At 34.6% G+C, this 12,243-nt stretch overlaps 2 protein-coding genes and 1 long non-coding RNA gene across 3 annotated transcripts; all 3 read left to right on the top strand.

The window, feature by feature from the left end:
- Positions 1-1,924: 1,924 nt before the first annotated feature.
- Positions 1,925-5,029, top strand: LOC126707561 (uncharacterized). Its single transcript, XR_007648984.1, has 3 exons — positions 1,925-2,642; positions 2,765-3,288; positions 4,897-5,029. It is a non-coding gene; the product is annotated as an uncharacterized LOC126707561 (long non-coding RNA).
- A 2,353-nt stretch (positions 5,030-7,382) lies between these two features.
- On the top strand, positions 7,383-7,862 carry LOC126704815 (L-type lectin-domain containing receptor kinase S.4-like). The gene has a single exon (XM_050403815.1). The coding sequence runs from the start codon at positions 7,383-7,385 to the stop codon at positions 7,860-7,862; it is 480 nt and encodes a 159-aa protein (XP_050259772.1).
- Positions 7,863-7,865: 3 nt separating this feature from the next.
- Positions 7,866-9,277, top strand: LOC126704814 (L-type lectin-domain containing receptor kinase S.4-like). Its single transcript, XM_050403814.1, has 3 exons — positions 7,866-8,125; positions 8,189-8,251; positions 8,485-9,277. Exons 1-3 carry the CDS (start codon positions 7,866-7,868, stop codon positions 9,275-9,277), a joined length of 1,116 nt encoding a protein of 371 aa, XP_050259771.1.
- Positions 9,278-12,243: the final 2,966 nt, after the last annotated feature.

Raw genomic sequence — 12,243 nt, 5'->3', positions numbered from 1 at the left:
GATGAAATACATGCTGTCAAAATTTTTCCTCAAAAGCATTTTTCAATGTGTTGAACATTCATTTTTTGGTTAAACACTCAAACAAACAGCTCCACAAGGTTCGAACTTTCATCATTAGGAACCTAATAATAACCCTTCGAAATTCAACAATAAAATTACCCTTCAGATGTTATATGTAGGCTTCAAACATCTGGATCATCTCATCTATTCTATGATTTGAAAGAACAACACCAATGCATTAACAGCTCTCTCTTTCACTTGATAATGATATTCACAAAAAAGCTAATAAATGATTAAACATGCAATATGAACATCATGTCAATGCTTGAATTGAAATAGTGGCAAAGTTCATAAACAGTTTATATATGGGACCTTTCATCTACATATGGGGTTGGTTGGAATTTATTGAGGTTGAAAATGTGACATAGTTCATGCATGTTTGAAATGTTTTCACCAAAAATTGCAAAAGGAATGAGACATCTAAGTCCGTACAGTTCAAAATTTAAGAGCTTCTATCATTATCATACTATCATGTAAATGTCCTCTAGCATCTTACAAAATAAAACCCAGTGAACTATGAAAATCAGAGGGGCTGTAGACTATCTGGCAAAAGTTACACGAAATTACAATGGTTTGCAGAAAAAGTAAGCCTCGTCTGTCCAAGAAGACTGGGCCTTTCCCATATATATGCTCCAATCATCTTATTAGGTGCAGGCAATATAAGAACTAGATTTTAATTAAAACTCATAAAATTCCAAACTTAGAACTATAAGCATAATTCTGCAACCATTACATTTTCCGTTAACCCAAAAAGCTGCTAAATAGATTTTTTGAAAATGAATTTTAGAAATGACTGGAACAACCGAAGTAGTGTGCTCCAAGAATCGATCCAAACCAAAACCTAATGATCGGACTTCAACGGAGACAAACAACAAGCCGTTGAAATTGACACCCTCTGCTGCTTTTAGAAGAGCTCAAAGCAGAGTGTGGGTGGTAGAGGTGGAAAGAGATTAGTGGATTTTGGGGTAATCCGACGAGACCGAGCCCACTCTTGTCAAACCGGCGAGGCGGAGTAATGGCTGTTCTAGAGACACAGTCGGGGTTGAGAAAAGAGCAGAGAAGAGCGTCAGGGAGAGGGAGGCAGAGAGAAAAAACCTGATGGAAGAAAGGGAAAAAGAATTTCTGAAATTCAAATTTGGGGTGTAAACAGCTGCTGAAGTGAAAACTGAAAAGAGGAGAGAAATGGGAGAAATTTGAAGCACGAGGATTGCCAACTTGGACATATGACATGTCAATTTTCTAAGCACTAAATTTAGGGTCTGTTTAGATAGAACTTATTTTGCTAAAACTGAAAACTGAAAACTTAAAACATTGTAGCAAAATAATTTTTAAATGTGTGAATAGTACCATGGGACCCATTTTTAATGAAAAGGTTGCTGAAAAGTGTAATTTGTGGGTCCGTAAACAGTACACATATACACTATTCACTATAAAAAGTCAACATTTTCAGTTACTGTTTAATGAACAGTAACCACATTTCTCCAAAACGCGTGAAAAAAAAAAAAATGCACCTTTGAAACGCAACGCAGCTTAAGTGGAATCCAAACACACACTTAACCTATGGCTGATATCGCAGATATTGCCCCATGTAATACCCTAAGGTTGCACAGATCACAATCCAGTTTCTTCATGATGAAATAGACTTCTGTGTTTTGTCAGGTCAGTAGACAGTAGCTATTCACCACAAATTAACCATAAAAAAGTTTTGTTATGTCAGTAGCTATTCAATATCAATAGCTTTTCACCACAAAATTAACTATAAAAAAAATGGTTTGAATCAATGTTAGTAGGCAGTAACTATTCACGTCACTTTGAACTTTGAATCAATGTTAGGCAGTAACTATTCACGTGAGCATTAATAGCTTTGTCCTATAGCAGTTGCTGGGCTCAATGCAATTTCATCTTAATAACCAAATGAAAACAATAATATTAATGGCTCCATATTCATAATTTCTCTTTAAAGTTCAAACCGTAGCTTGACTCTTCCCTACCATCCATGGCCATTGCCGACGAGTTTCTCTTCCTGTTTGCCGATGAGTTTCGCTTCCTGTTTGTTAACATGTGTTGGGTGTCCTATCTCTCAAGTATGATTTCAAAATCTCATTTTTCTTTTTATCTTCTCTCGTTTCTCTCCTTATCTCCGTTCCAAGCTCAGTTTTTGCCATTTCAAGCTTTTTCTTTGGTTGATTTTTCCTCTCTTTTTGTTCTTTTCCTTCAAACCGATCACCCGACGAATCCGACCCGCCCAACCGAAGAATCGAGACAAACGGTTTCATCTGACCATTCGGTCAACAATGGATGAGAAATCTATTCACCCGACCTAAGCGGGTCAAGTGACGGTTTGATCCCAAACTCGATCCGTCCGACCCATGGACAGCCCTAGTTTCTTCGGGCATATGCGTGGTGAATGTATCGTGTTTTCAAAAAGATGATGGTTATTGCAAGATTACGATGTCATGGTTTAGTATTTTGGCTCCGGAGATCCGTTCTACACCATCATCTTCTTCCTCGAGAGACAGAATCAATCAATCTCCGTTTGCTGTCTTGAAACTTCCGACAAGAACTTTCTGTACTGCAGCCAGGTAATTTAGTAGCTACCATCCAAAATTTACAACTATAACTAGTTTCCAAAATTAGAACTGTTTTCCCAAGTTTGTATTTTGAAAATAAATTAAAACACTCAAGATTTAAGTTGCTGCTGTAGTAGTTGCTCACACACCACCTTAGAGGGTCGGGCCATCCCAAATTCGTTTAGCAATGACTCATTGTACCTGTTAAGCAACATTATTGCAAAATACCTAAAGGGGCATAGTTTCCTCCGTCAACAAAATACTCATGTTAAACAACTCTGGCGATTCGAAGCTCGCTGCAGTAAAGAAAGTTCTCGTCCGAGGAAACTATGTTGCATTAGGTATATTATTGTTTTATTCAAGGTGTTGCAATAATGTTGCTTAATAGTTGCAATGAGTCATTGCTAAACGAATTTGGGATGGCCCGACCCTCTAAGCCGGTGTGTGAGCAACTCCTACAGCAGCAACTTAAATCTTAAGTCTTTTAATTTATTTTCGAAATATAAATTTGAGGAAAGCAGTTCTAATTTTGGAAACTAGTTATAGTTGTAAATTTTGGATGGTAGTTACTAAATTACCTGGCTGCACAGTATATATGTAGTGGTTAAACTTGATTGACAAGCAAATATTAATTGGAAGAATATTTGGCTTAAGAAAGGTATATTTCTTTGTTGTCCTCCAAAGAAGCTTGAATTAAGCTCATTTTGAGCTTGCTATTGTGCGGGGCTGGCCCTTCCTTTAGGCAAGATAGGCAATTGCTTAGAGCCACAAATTTTTTGCAATGAGTTAGCTCGTTCTTCTCCACAAAATGTTCTTGTAGAGTATATACCTGGGATGCACGGACGTGGCTCCGGACCCAGCGCACCCGCGTCCGACGCGGCGGGACGCAGGAGGGACGCCGTAGACCGCGCGTCCGTGCCACGTGGATTTCCCGACTCGCGCAGACGCGGCTCAAATCGACGCCAACTCTAGTCGATTCGGCTCCGACGCATGCCGATTCGCGCCGAACCGGACAGATTTGCGCCGAATCGGATCATATCGGCAGAATATCGACGTGTTTCGGCCGGAAAAAGGAAATCGGCCGGTAAGGGAAAAAAAAAAAACCTTCTGGACTAGACTGGATCTTTGCATCTTCGTGTTCTACTGAGTTGTTCTCTGTGTTTTTTTTTTTTTTTTTTTTTTGAAGTGTTCTGTAGCTTCTGTTTCTCTTTTTTTGGTAAGTACAAAAACTCCTTCTTTGTTTTTTGTGCCTCTCTGACCAAACGTGAGAGCCACATCTTCCTTTCTTTTTCTTTTTCTTTTTTCTTTTTTAATGGGAAGCTACACGTGAGAGCCTCCTACTTTTTTTGTTTTTTTTTGTTTTACTTATTATTATTATTTCTATACTATTATTATTAATATTATTATTATTATAATATGAGTTTTCTATTATTATTATATAAAAAAAGCATGCTTAGTAATATATTAAAAATATTTTTAATAATTTTTTAATCGCCGAGTCCCGCCAAGTCCCGCCGCACCCGCACTCACATTTTTCAAAAATTGCCAAGTCCCGCACCCGTACCCACACCCGCACCCGAGTCCCGAAACACACCCGTGCTTCATAGGTATATATAGATTTATTATGTAGTATTTGATTAATTGGGATTGTTAATTCAAGTTTTTCTTGACCAACTTCTATTTTGTTATCATTTCATTGTCACAGTATATATAGTGTACAGAGAGGAAGAGATATGAAAGAAAAGCCTAAGTTTTTAGTGTACAGGACAGTTTTGAAGAATTGGGGTTTGGGGAATTTTGATTGAGATTACCACTGACTTGTAATTATTGAGAGTGACACTGGAGTGACTTGTTTTTGTTATGTTTTCTTGAGTACTCATACTTAAAAATTTACCCTTTTGTTGGGTCTCATTTGATTGTTGGAGATGAATGGAATCATTAAATCAATATCATTTTTAATCCATCATTCTTTCTCTGAAATAAACAGAAAATATGGAATTTTAATGTCGTCTATGAGCAGTAGTGATTATAATATAGGTTGCCTATTTTCTTTGATCAAGCAAGTTCCTCCTATTTCCGCTAGAGTACATATGAAAGTTTTTTTTTTATCAAAGAATATCCTAGGTTCTGTCTTTTCCACGTTTCCCATATGCTCAGGTGTTCATAAGATGTTTTAGGATATTGCGTGTGCATGATGCTTATTAAAAATCATCTGTTGTGTTTGCCCCTGATATCTTCTCTCATTGTTCAAAATGTTTTGCTGCAGATGTATGGAGGATTTAATAAGCACCACCCGTTACATCACTTGGTCCCTCCACAATAAGGTTAATATCGTTTATTTACGAGGCATTCAAATGCCCATGAAAATAGCCAATCCAACCCCCCTTGTGCTGTGCTGCATTTCAAATGGTTTTGCTTTCCTTTTGATATTAGCCTATGCTTAGTATATAACAATTTCTTGGATTTTACATAAGCATGAGTAACTTGTTTCTTTTTAGTCACTTCAGTGATGTAGTAATTTTGTTTGCTTGTTTATTTTATATTATATATTTTGATTTTTTTTTTTTTTAAGTTTATATGTTTATGTATATGTATGTGTTTGTTTAATTTAAGGTTTTTGTATAGTGCACATGGAAAGGATATATTTGTGCCTTCAAATGCTAAAGAAAAGAGTATTGCCGTTGCATGTCTGCACATGCCTTCATATGCTAAAGAAAGAGTATACATCTCACACGTGTATATAATGTAGGCTTTTGTATAGTGCATATGGAGAGGATATGTTTGTGCTTTTGATTGGTAAAGAAAACAGAATAAAACATGATTTATTTGTTGCGATGTGACTCTCAATGGCTATATTAAAAGTTAAGAACATGTGAAATGTAGCTAGTTTCTGCAATTAATTTTCTCTACTAATCATGTCACTGTTGATGTCAATTTTTAGAATCGGGGTGGGTTACTTAGGCGATGTGGGACTCGGGTGAGCCTAGGTGTCAATCACTTCATGGCAAAAATCCTTAGCTCCCATCCCTTCGTGACAAAACCGTGAGGGTCTGGCTCCCCAAAGCGGACAAACACCGATTAATAGGGGGCAGGTACCCACACTTACATATATGCCAGGTGTAGTCAAATGGAATTTTTATGATAAAGGGTTTTTTCTTTAACTCTGAATAAAGGTAGTAAAGGGTTTCGGATTTTCAATTGTAAATCAATTAGAAGGTATATTAAGAACTGTTGCACGTAGGGTTAATTAAATTGAAACCCACATATTTAAGAGTAATAAATTAAGCTCTAAAATTTCAAAAAGTGGCAATTTTAACCCTCCAATTTTAAAGTAACATATTGAACATTCAACCTATATAAAACCTCAAACATGTCATTCAACTTAATTGAGTTGAGATTTAATGTTACTTTTTGAAACCTCATGGTTTAATTTGTTACTTTTGAGACTATAGGGTTTAATTAATTATTTTTTAAAACCTTAGTATTTAATTTGTTACATCTCGTAAATTATAGGGTTTGAAATGCAATTTTATCAACCCAAAAAAAAATAAAATAAAAAATAAAAAAAACCCTACTTTAATGCTTAAATATTGTTGTAATTTCTATTTTAACGACGATGTGACAATGATAGTTAAAAATATAAAGAAAGAGTAGTATTCAGATATTACAAATTTTAATCGATACATCTTACAAACTTATATGTCATCTTTTAAATATCATTAAAAAAAAAAATTAACATAATAAAATTCTTTTGATGTTTTAATATTTTAATATTTTAACATTTTCTATAATGAAATAAGTTATTTTATTTGTCTTTATAGTTTAGTGGTGTAATAAGTGCTAGTTTGGCATATGGTTTCGGAAACAAACTTTTTGCAAGTGTAGCTTCTTCCTAATTTTAAAAACTAGTACAATTAAAGAATCAAAATAGGGAGTGGTTCTCGGTTTTATGGTTGAACCGATGGTCAAACCGATGATGTCATAAATAAATAATAAATAATAAATAATTATAAAATTATAAAAATAAATAAATAATTTTATAACTACTCATTTTATCTAAAAAAATCATTTAAATAATACTGTAGTAAAACATTAAACATTCACTTACCAATTTTTGGACAGCACATAACAGAATTCAACCAAAACAAAACAAAAAAAAAAAAGCATATACAGGCAGCCGCAAGCTTCTTTAAAGCATACCTTAATTTTTTTTTTTTCTTTTTACATTTATTTTCAAACATTCTATTTTCAAAAAGCTTAAAAAAATGATAACAAAGAGATAATGTGTCATCAAAATAATTTATATGTATATTTTAGGAAAAATAATTCAAGAACAATACTGTTCCGTAGACTACAAGAAAACATAAATTTTGATATTTATTTTGCAGTTCAAAGGTTGAGCCCCTCCCCAGGTAAAAGCGATTAATAGTTTTTTCATTCACAGCAAAAGTTGTTCTCCAATATCGATTTTCTTAACATTCCCATCATGTTTTAAAGTTTCCCTCCAACTATATTATTTTATAGTACCTTTGGCAAGTCATCACAGCAGTGACCAACCAAAACTATAATTTCCAAGGGCAAGGGGAACCTAGCTTTCACCGAAACCAACTTCACAAATCTGGCAATGGAAGCATTTGGCTTCTTTTTGCATCTCCTTCTCTTCGGCTTCGCATGCTCAGAAACCAGTTTTGTTTACAATTTCACCAAGCCAACTTGAGTTTAGATGGAGCTTATTTTGTGAGTTCCAATGGCATGCTTTCCATAACAAACGATTCATTGAGGCTTCTTGGGCATGCCTTCTATCCATCTCCTCTACAATTCAAGAAAAATAACGCAAACAACTTATCCACAGTTGTGACCTTTAGCACTAACTTTGTTCTTTCCATCATTTCCAAGTACCCTGATCTCGGAGGACATGGTCTTGCTTTCATTCTCACTTCCACCAAAGAACCAAAGGATTGTCGTGCAAACCAATATTTGGGTCTTCCAAATGTTACAGGCAAGACGGAATCTTCTTCTTGGATTTTAGCCGTGGAGTTTGACATTGTCCAAAATCCTGATTTCCAAGATATCAATGATAACCATGTTAGAATTGATATATCAAGCCTAATCTCAAACATATCTGAGCCAGCAGCATACTACAACTCCACAAGAAAAGAGGATTACTACAACAATTCCATCATACTCCAGAGTGGAAACCCAATTCAAGTGTGGGTTGATTATAAAAGCTAAGAGATGTTGATCAATGTATCAATTTCTCCTCTTGGCTTGCCAAGGCCTTGTTGGCCTTTGATTTCATTCCCCATTGACCTCTCTACAGTGATTGATGATTACATGTACTTGGGGTTCTCTGCTTCCACTGGTGTGCTTGCAGCCACACATAATGTGCATGGTTGGAGCTTTAGAATTGGGGAGAGGGCACAAGACTTACATCCAAAGGAGCCCCCATCTCTTGTGACAGGTTCTGAAGAGGTAGTGCACAGAAAGGGACTTATGTTAGCCATCACTTGAACTATTAGTATTTTTGTGATCTCTGGTGTTGCTCTTGTCCTCCACAGAATTAGAAGCCAAGATGAGATTTTGGAAGACTGGGAAGTTGAATATGGAGCTCGTAGATTCAAGTATTCTGAACTCTTCTCTGCCACACACGGATTTGGAGAGAAAAATATTATTGGGTCAGGAGGATTTGGGAGAGTTTACAGGGGGCTAGTCCCTAGCATTGGAATAGATCAGTGGCAATAAAGAGGGTTGCTAATTATTAATGCCAGGGAATGAAAGAATTTGTTGCAGAAATAACAAGCATGGGATGCCTTAGGCATCGAAATCTTGTCTAATTACATGGGTGGTGCCGTAGACAAGACAAGCTCCTTCTTGTTTATGACTATGTACCAAATGGAGGCCTCGACAAGATTTTGTTTGATAGTGAGGAGCAGAGGAAAATTCTATCTTGGAAGCAAATACACAAGATCCTCATCGGTGTTGCACAAGCATTGCTCTACCTCCATGAAGAATCTGAACAAAGGGTGGTTCATAGAGATGTTAAGCCAAGTAATGTACTTAAAGATGCAAACCTCAATGCAAGGCTTGGGGATTTTGGCCTGCCTAGAACTTATAAACATGGTATCAATCCGCAAACAACTCACATTGTGGGAACACTAGGGTACATAGCCCCTGAATTTACAAGGACTGGGAAAGCCACAAGAAGCACAGATGAGTATGGTTATGGCATACTTCTGCTAGAAGTAGCATGTGGAAGGAGACCGATCGAGCCAAAAAAGAACCCTGAGGAACTACTGTTGGTGGATTGGGTAAGAGAACTACATTCTCAAGGAGAGATCATAAGAGCAGTTGATCCAATACTGGATGCTTGTGACCCAGATGAAGTTGAGCTCGTGCTTGTTCTTGGTTTGCTCTCCTCTCTTCCACATCCTGACCATAGGCCTAGTATGAGAAGAATTCTTCAAATCCTACTGGGAGATGCTAGCCTTCCACCGCTACCACCTGCCATTCACCTCGAAGAGTATAGGATGATGGAATTCTCCAATGATTCTGATCTTTCTAGTTATGGCATGACCTCATCATTGAGCAGCAGTTTCAAACGCTTTGACAAAATTGTTGCTAGTCCACATGCACCCGTTATTTTATAAGTATTAAAAAGGTAAAAATAAACTCAAGATACTATCAATTTCAAAAATAAAAACTTACAACATAACAATGAATGTGATTGACCACATCATAGTGTAGTAACTAAAGTTCCTATGTACTTTTTTAATTTTGTATTTAATTTTACTACACCAATTTGTCGTCGCTAAAAGTTAATTTCCTACCACTTTTTAACAGTGGAAAAAAATTACCCCCATCTCATTAGCAACAACCTATTAGCAATGCCACTCATGTGATCACTAATGTGTGCCCAAGGCCGGCCCTTCCACTAGGCCAATTAGGCCATTGCCTAAGGCCAAGTGGAAGAGGGCTCCAAAATTTTGAAAAAGAAGGGGTAGTAGAAAAAAAAAATATATATATATATATATATATATAGTTTCAAATGAAACTCCAAAAAATCTGATACATTCTTGTGACCAAAGAACAAAAAATCTGGAACATCCTTGTAATCATTGATATCCAAAAACATTCTTTGGTATAAACAAAATCAATTATCCCAAAAATATCATCCTTAACCTATAGACAAATCAAAAATCAACTGGATAAAATGCAAATCCGGTCAAAAAAATTACCCACAAAACAATCTCAAATCAATACAAATCAAAAATCTCAAATCCCTAAAATTTGTTCATACCTTTTCTCTTTCTTAGTCTTGCTCTCCGCATCTCTCTCTCAGCTCTTGTTCTCCGCCTCTCTCTCTTAGCTAGATGATGATAGTTTACAAAAATACTATTTTAAACTTGAATCTTTTCTCAAACATGATGTTTATTATGATATTGATGGTTTAGATTTATTTTCAGAGTTAAAAGTTTTAAAAGAAATTTTACAAATAAAGAGTATACTCCAATTGACATACTAAAGTATATAAAAATGTTAGATTCATTTCCAAATGCATACATTGCTTATAGAATTTTACTAACAATACGTGTTACAGTTGCTTCTGCAGAAAGAAGTTTTTCAAAATTAAAATTAATAAAATCATATTTAAGATCGACAATGTCTCAAGAAAGATTAAGTGGATTAGCTATATTATCGATTGAAAATGAGATGTTGGAAGAATTTGAATACAAAAATTTAATTAGTCAATTTGTAGCTCAAAAGGCAAGAAAAATTGATTTTAAATGAAATATATTATAATATAAAAATATTAAATAAATATTAATTTAATTAATTCATAAATATTAAAAAAAAAAGGCTCCATTTTTGTTCTCGCCTAAGCACTCAAAATGTCTAGGGCCGGCCTTGTGTGTGCTTATTAGTTACAACCATAAATTATTGTCGCAAATGTGTGCTTAAGTTTGACGACTTTTTGGTCGTGGCTAAAGACTAAAATTCTTAGTGAAATTTGGCTTTATTTTGAAAAAATGTACAAAAATTATTTAATAAATCATTAAAGGAATTCATTAACAAAAATCCATATTGGGAATGACTTCTCAAACCTATTTAAAATTATTTCCAATACATTTGAAATCAATCCAAATTCTCTTAACGGAATTTATAATTAACTCAAGTATAAATCTTAATGAAAATTTTACTATTTTCCAAAAATTGGGGTTACGTTTCAATTTTCAATAACTTTTCATGATAACCAAATTTTGACAACTTATTTGAAAAAGATCTATAAAATGCCAAATTATTTTTAAAAATTAAATAAATATGTAATTTGAAATACTTGGTAAAAAAAAAGAAAAAAAGAAACAAACAAAGAAGAGGGTGTTTGGGTTGAAACTTGAATGATCAAAAAGAAGTTTCATCAAGTATGACCAAGTTTGGTTTTGTCCCACATCGCCTAGTTTGCTTGGTGTGCGTGAGTAGTGAGTATATTAACAGCTCCATAACTCTAAGTGCCACTAGCAATTTTGGAGTTGACGTGTTGTTGTATGTTTGTGTGTTAAAAAAAAAAAAAAAAAAAAAAAAAAAAAAAAAAAAAAAAAGAAGTATGACCAAGTTTAACTAAAAAAACAAAGAACTAGACTGTTTGGGTTGAAACATGAATGATCATAAAGAAGTTTCCATCAAGTATGACTGAGTTTGATTATAAAAAAAAAATAAAAAATGTATGACTGAGTTTAACTAGGCTTATGTTTATATGATCTAGTGGTAAATTCAGGTATAGTTAGAATGAGAATCACTAAATATCTTTCAAAATATGTAGAATTAATTGTCCTGCTCTGATACCTGCAAAAAGTAAGGAGCAATTGGCAACTTTACAATTTTTGCTTGAAAAACTGCATGAAACCAAGTGTTCAAGAATATAGTGCTAAGTGCTAACGTTCCACAATAATCATAGCCAGCTACGTTGCACATTGTTGTTAATTAATAAATAAACAGAAACCAAATAAATTAAGGAATAAAAAGGAGAAAGTGAATAAATTAAGGAAGAAATATGAACATGCCTCCTTGGATTCTTTCATAGCATCAGTCATGTTCGAGTAACTGCACCATATCCATAAGTTTAACATGAAAGCCATTATTAATCATGTGCTTATAAAATGTCGGCCATGTTAAACAAAGAAAGCTAAATTGTTATATAGTAAAAAGACAAAACTTAAGTATAGTACCTTAGGTATTGTTTCTTATACCCCTCTTAAAATTCAGCTATGTGACTACGTAATTATAAAATACACTTTCATCCCATGAGAAAAAATTCACATAGCAGAACCTTAAAATGGGAACTTAAGGAACAACACCTAAATATTATACCTAAATCTTGCCTATGACAAAAATACCATTTGGCCAGCTCTTGTTTTTTCATATCCAAAAGACTTTTGAGTAATTTTTAGGTACTTTCAGAGTATCATTTTTCGTGTTTCGAAAGTACTTAATAATTTTCCGAGGCTTCCCATTGAAAAACATAAGTAAAGAGAAACTTCAAATTGTTTAGCAAATTAATCACATACAGTACTGCACCAAATATACATAGTGTAACGTGGAATTGGGCTTGGAGTCT

This window comes from Quercus robur, chromosome 11 (genome assembly GCF_932294415.1).
Source record: "Quercus robur chromosome 11, dhQueRobu3.1, whole genome shotgun sequence".
Classification (NCBI taxonomy): Eukaryota; Viridiplantae; Streptophyta; class Magnoliopsida; order Fagales; family Fagaceae; genus Quercus; species Quercus robur.
This window is presented reverse-complemented; position numbering and strand designations above follow the sequence as displayed.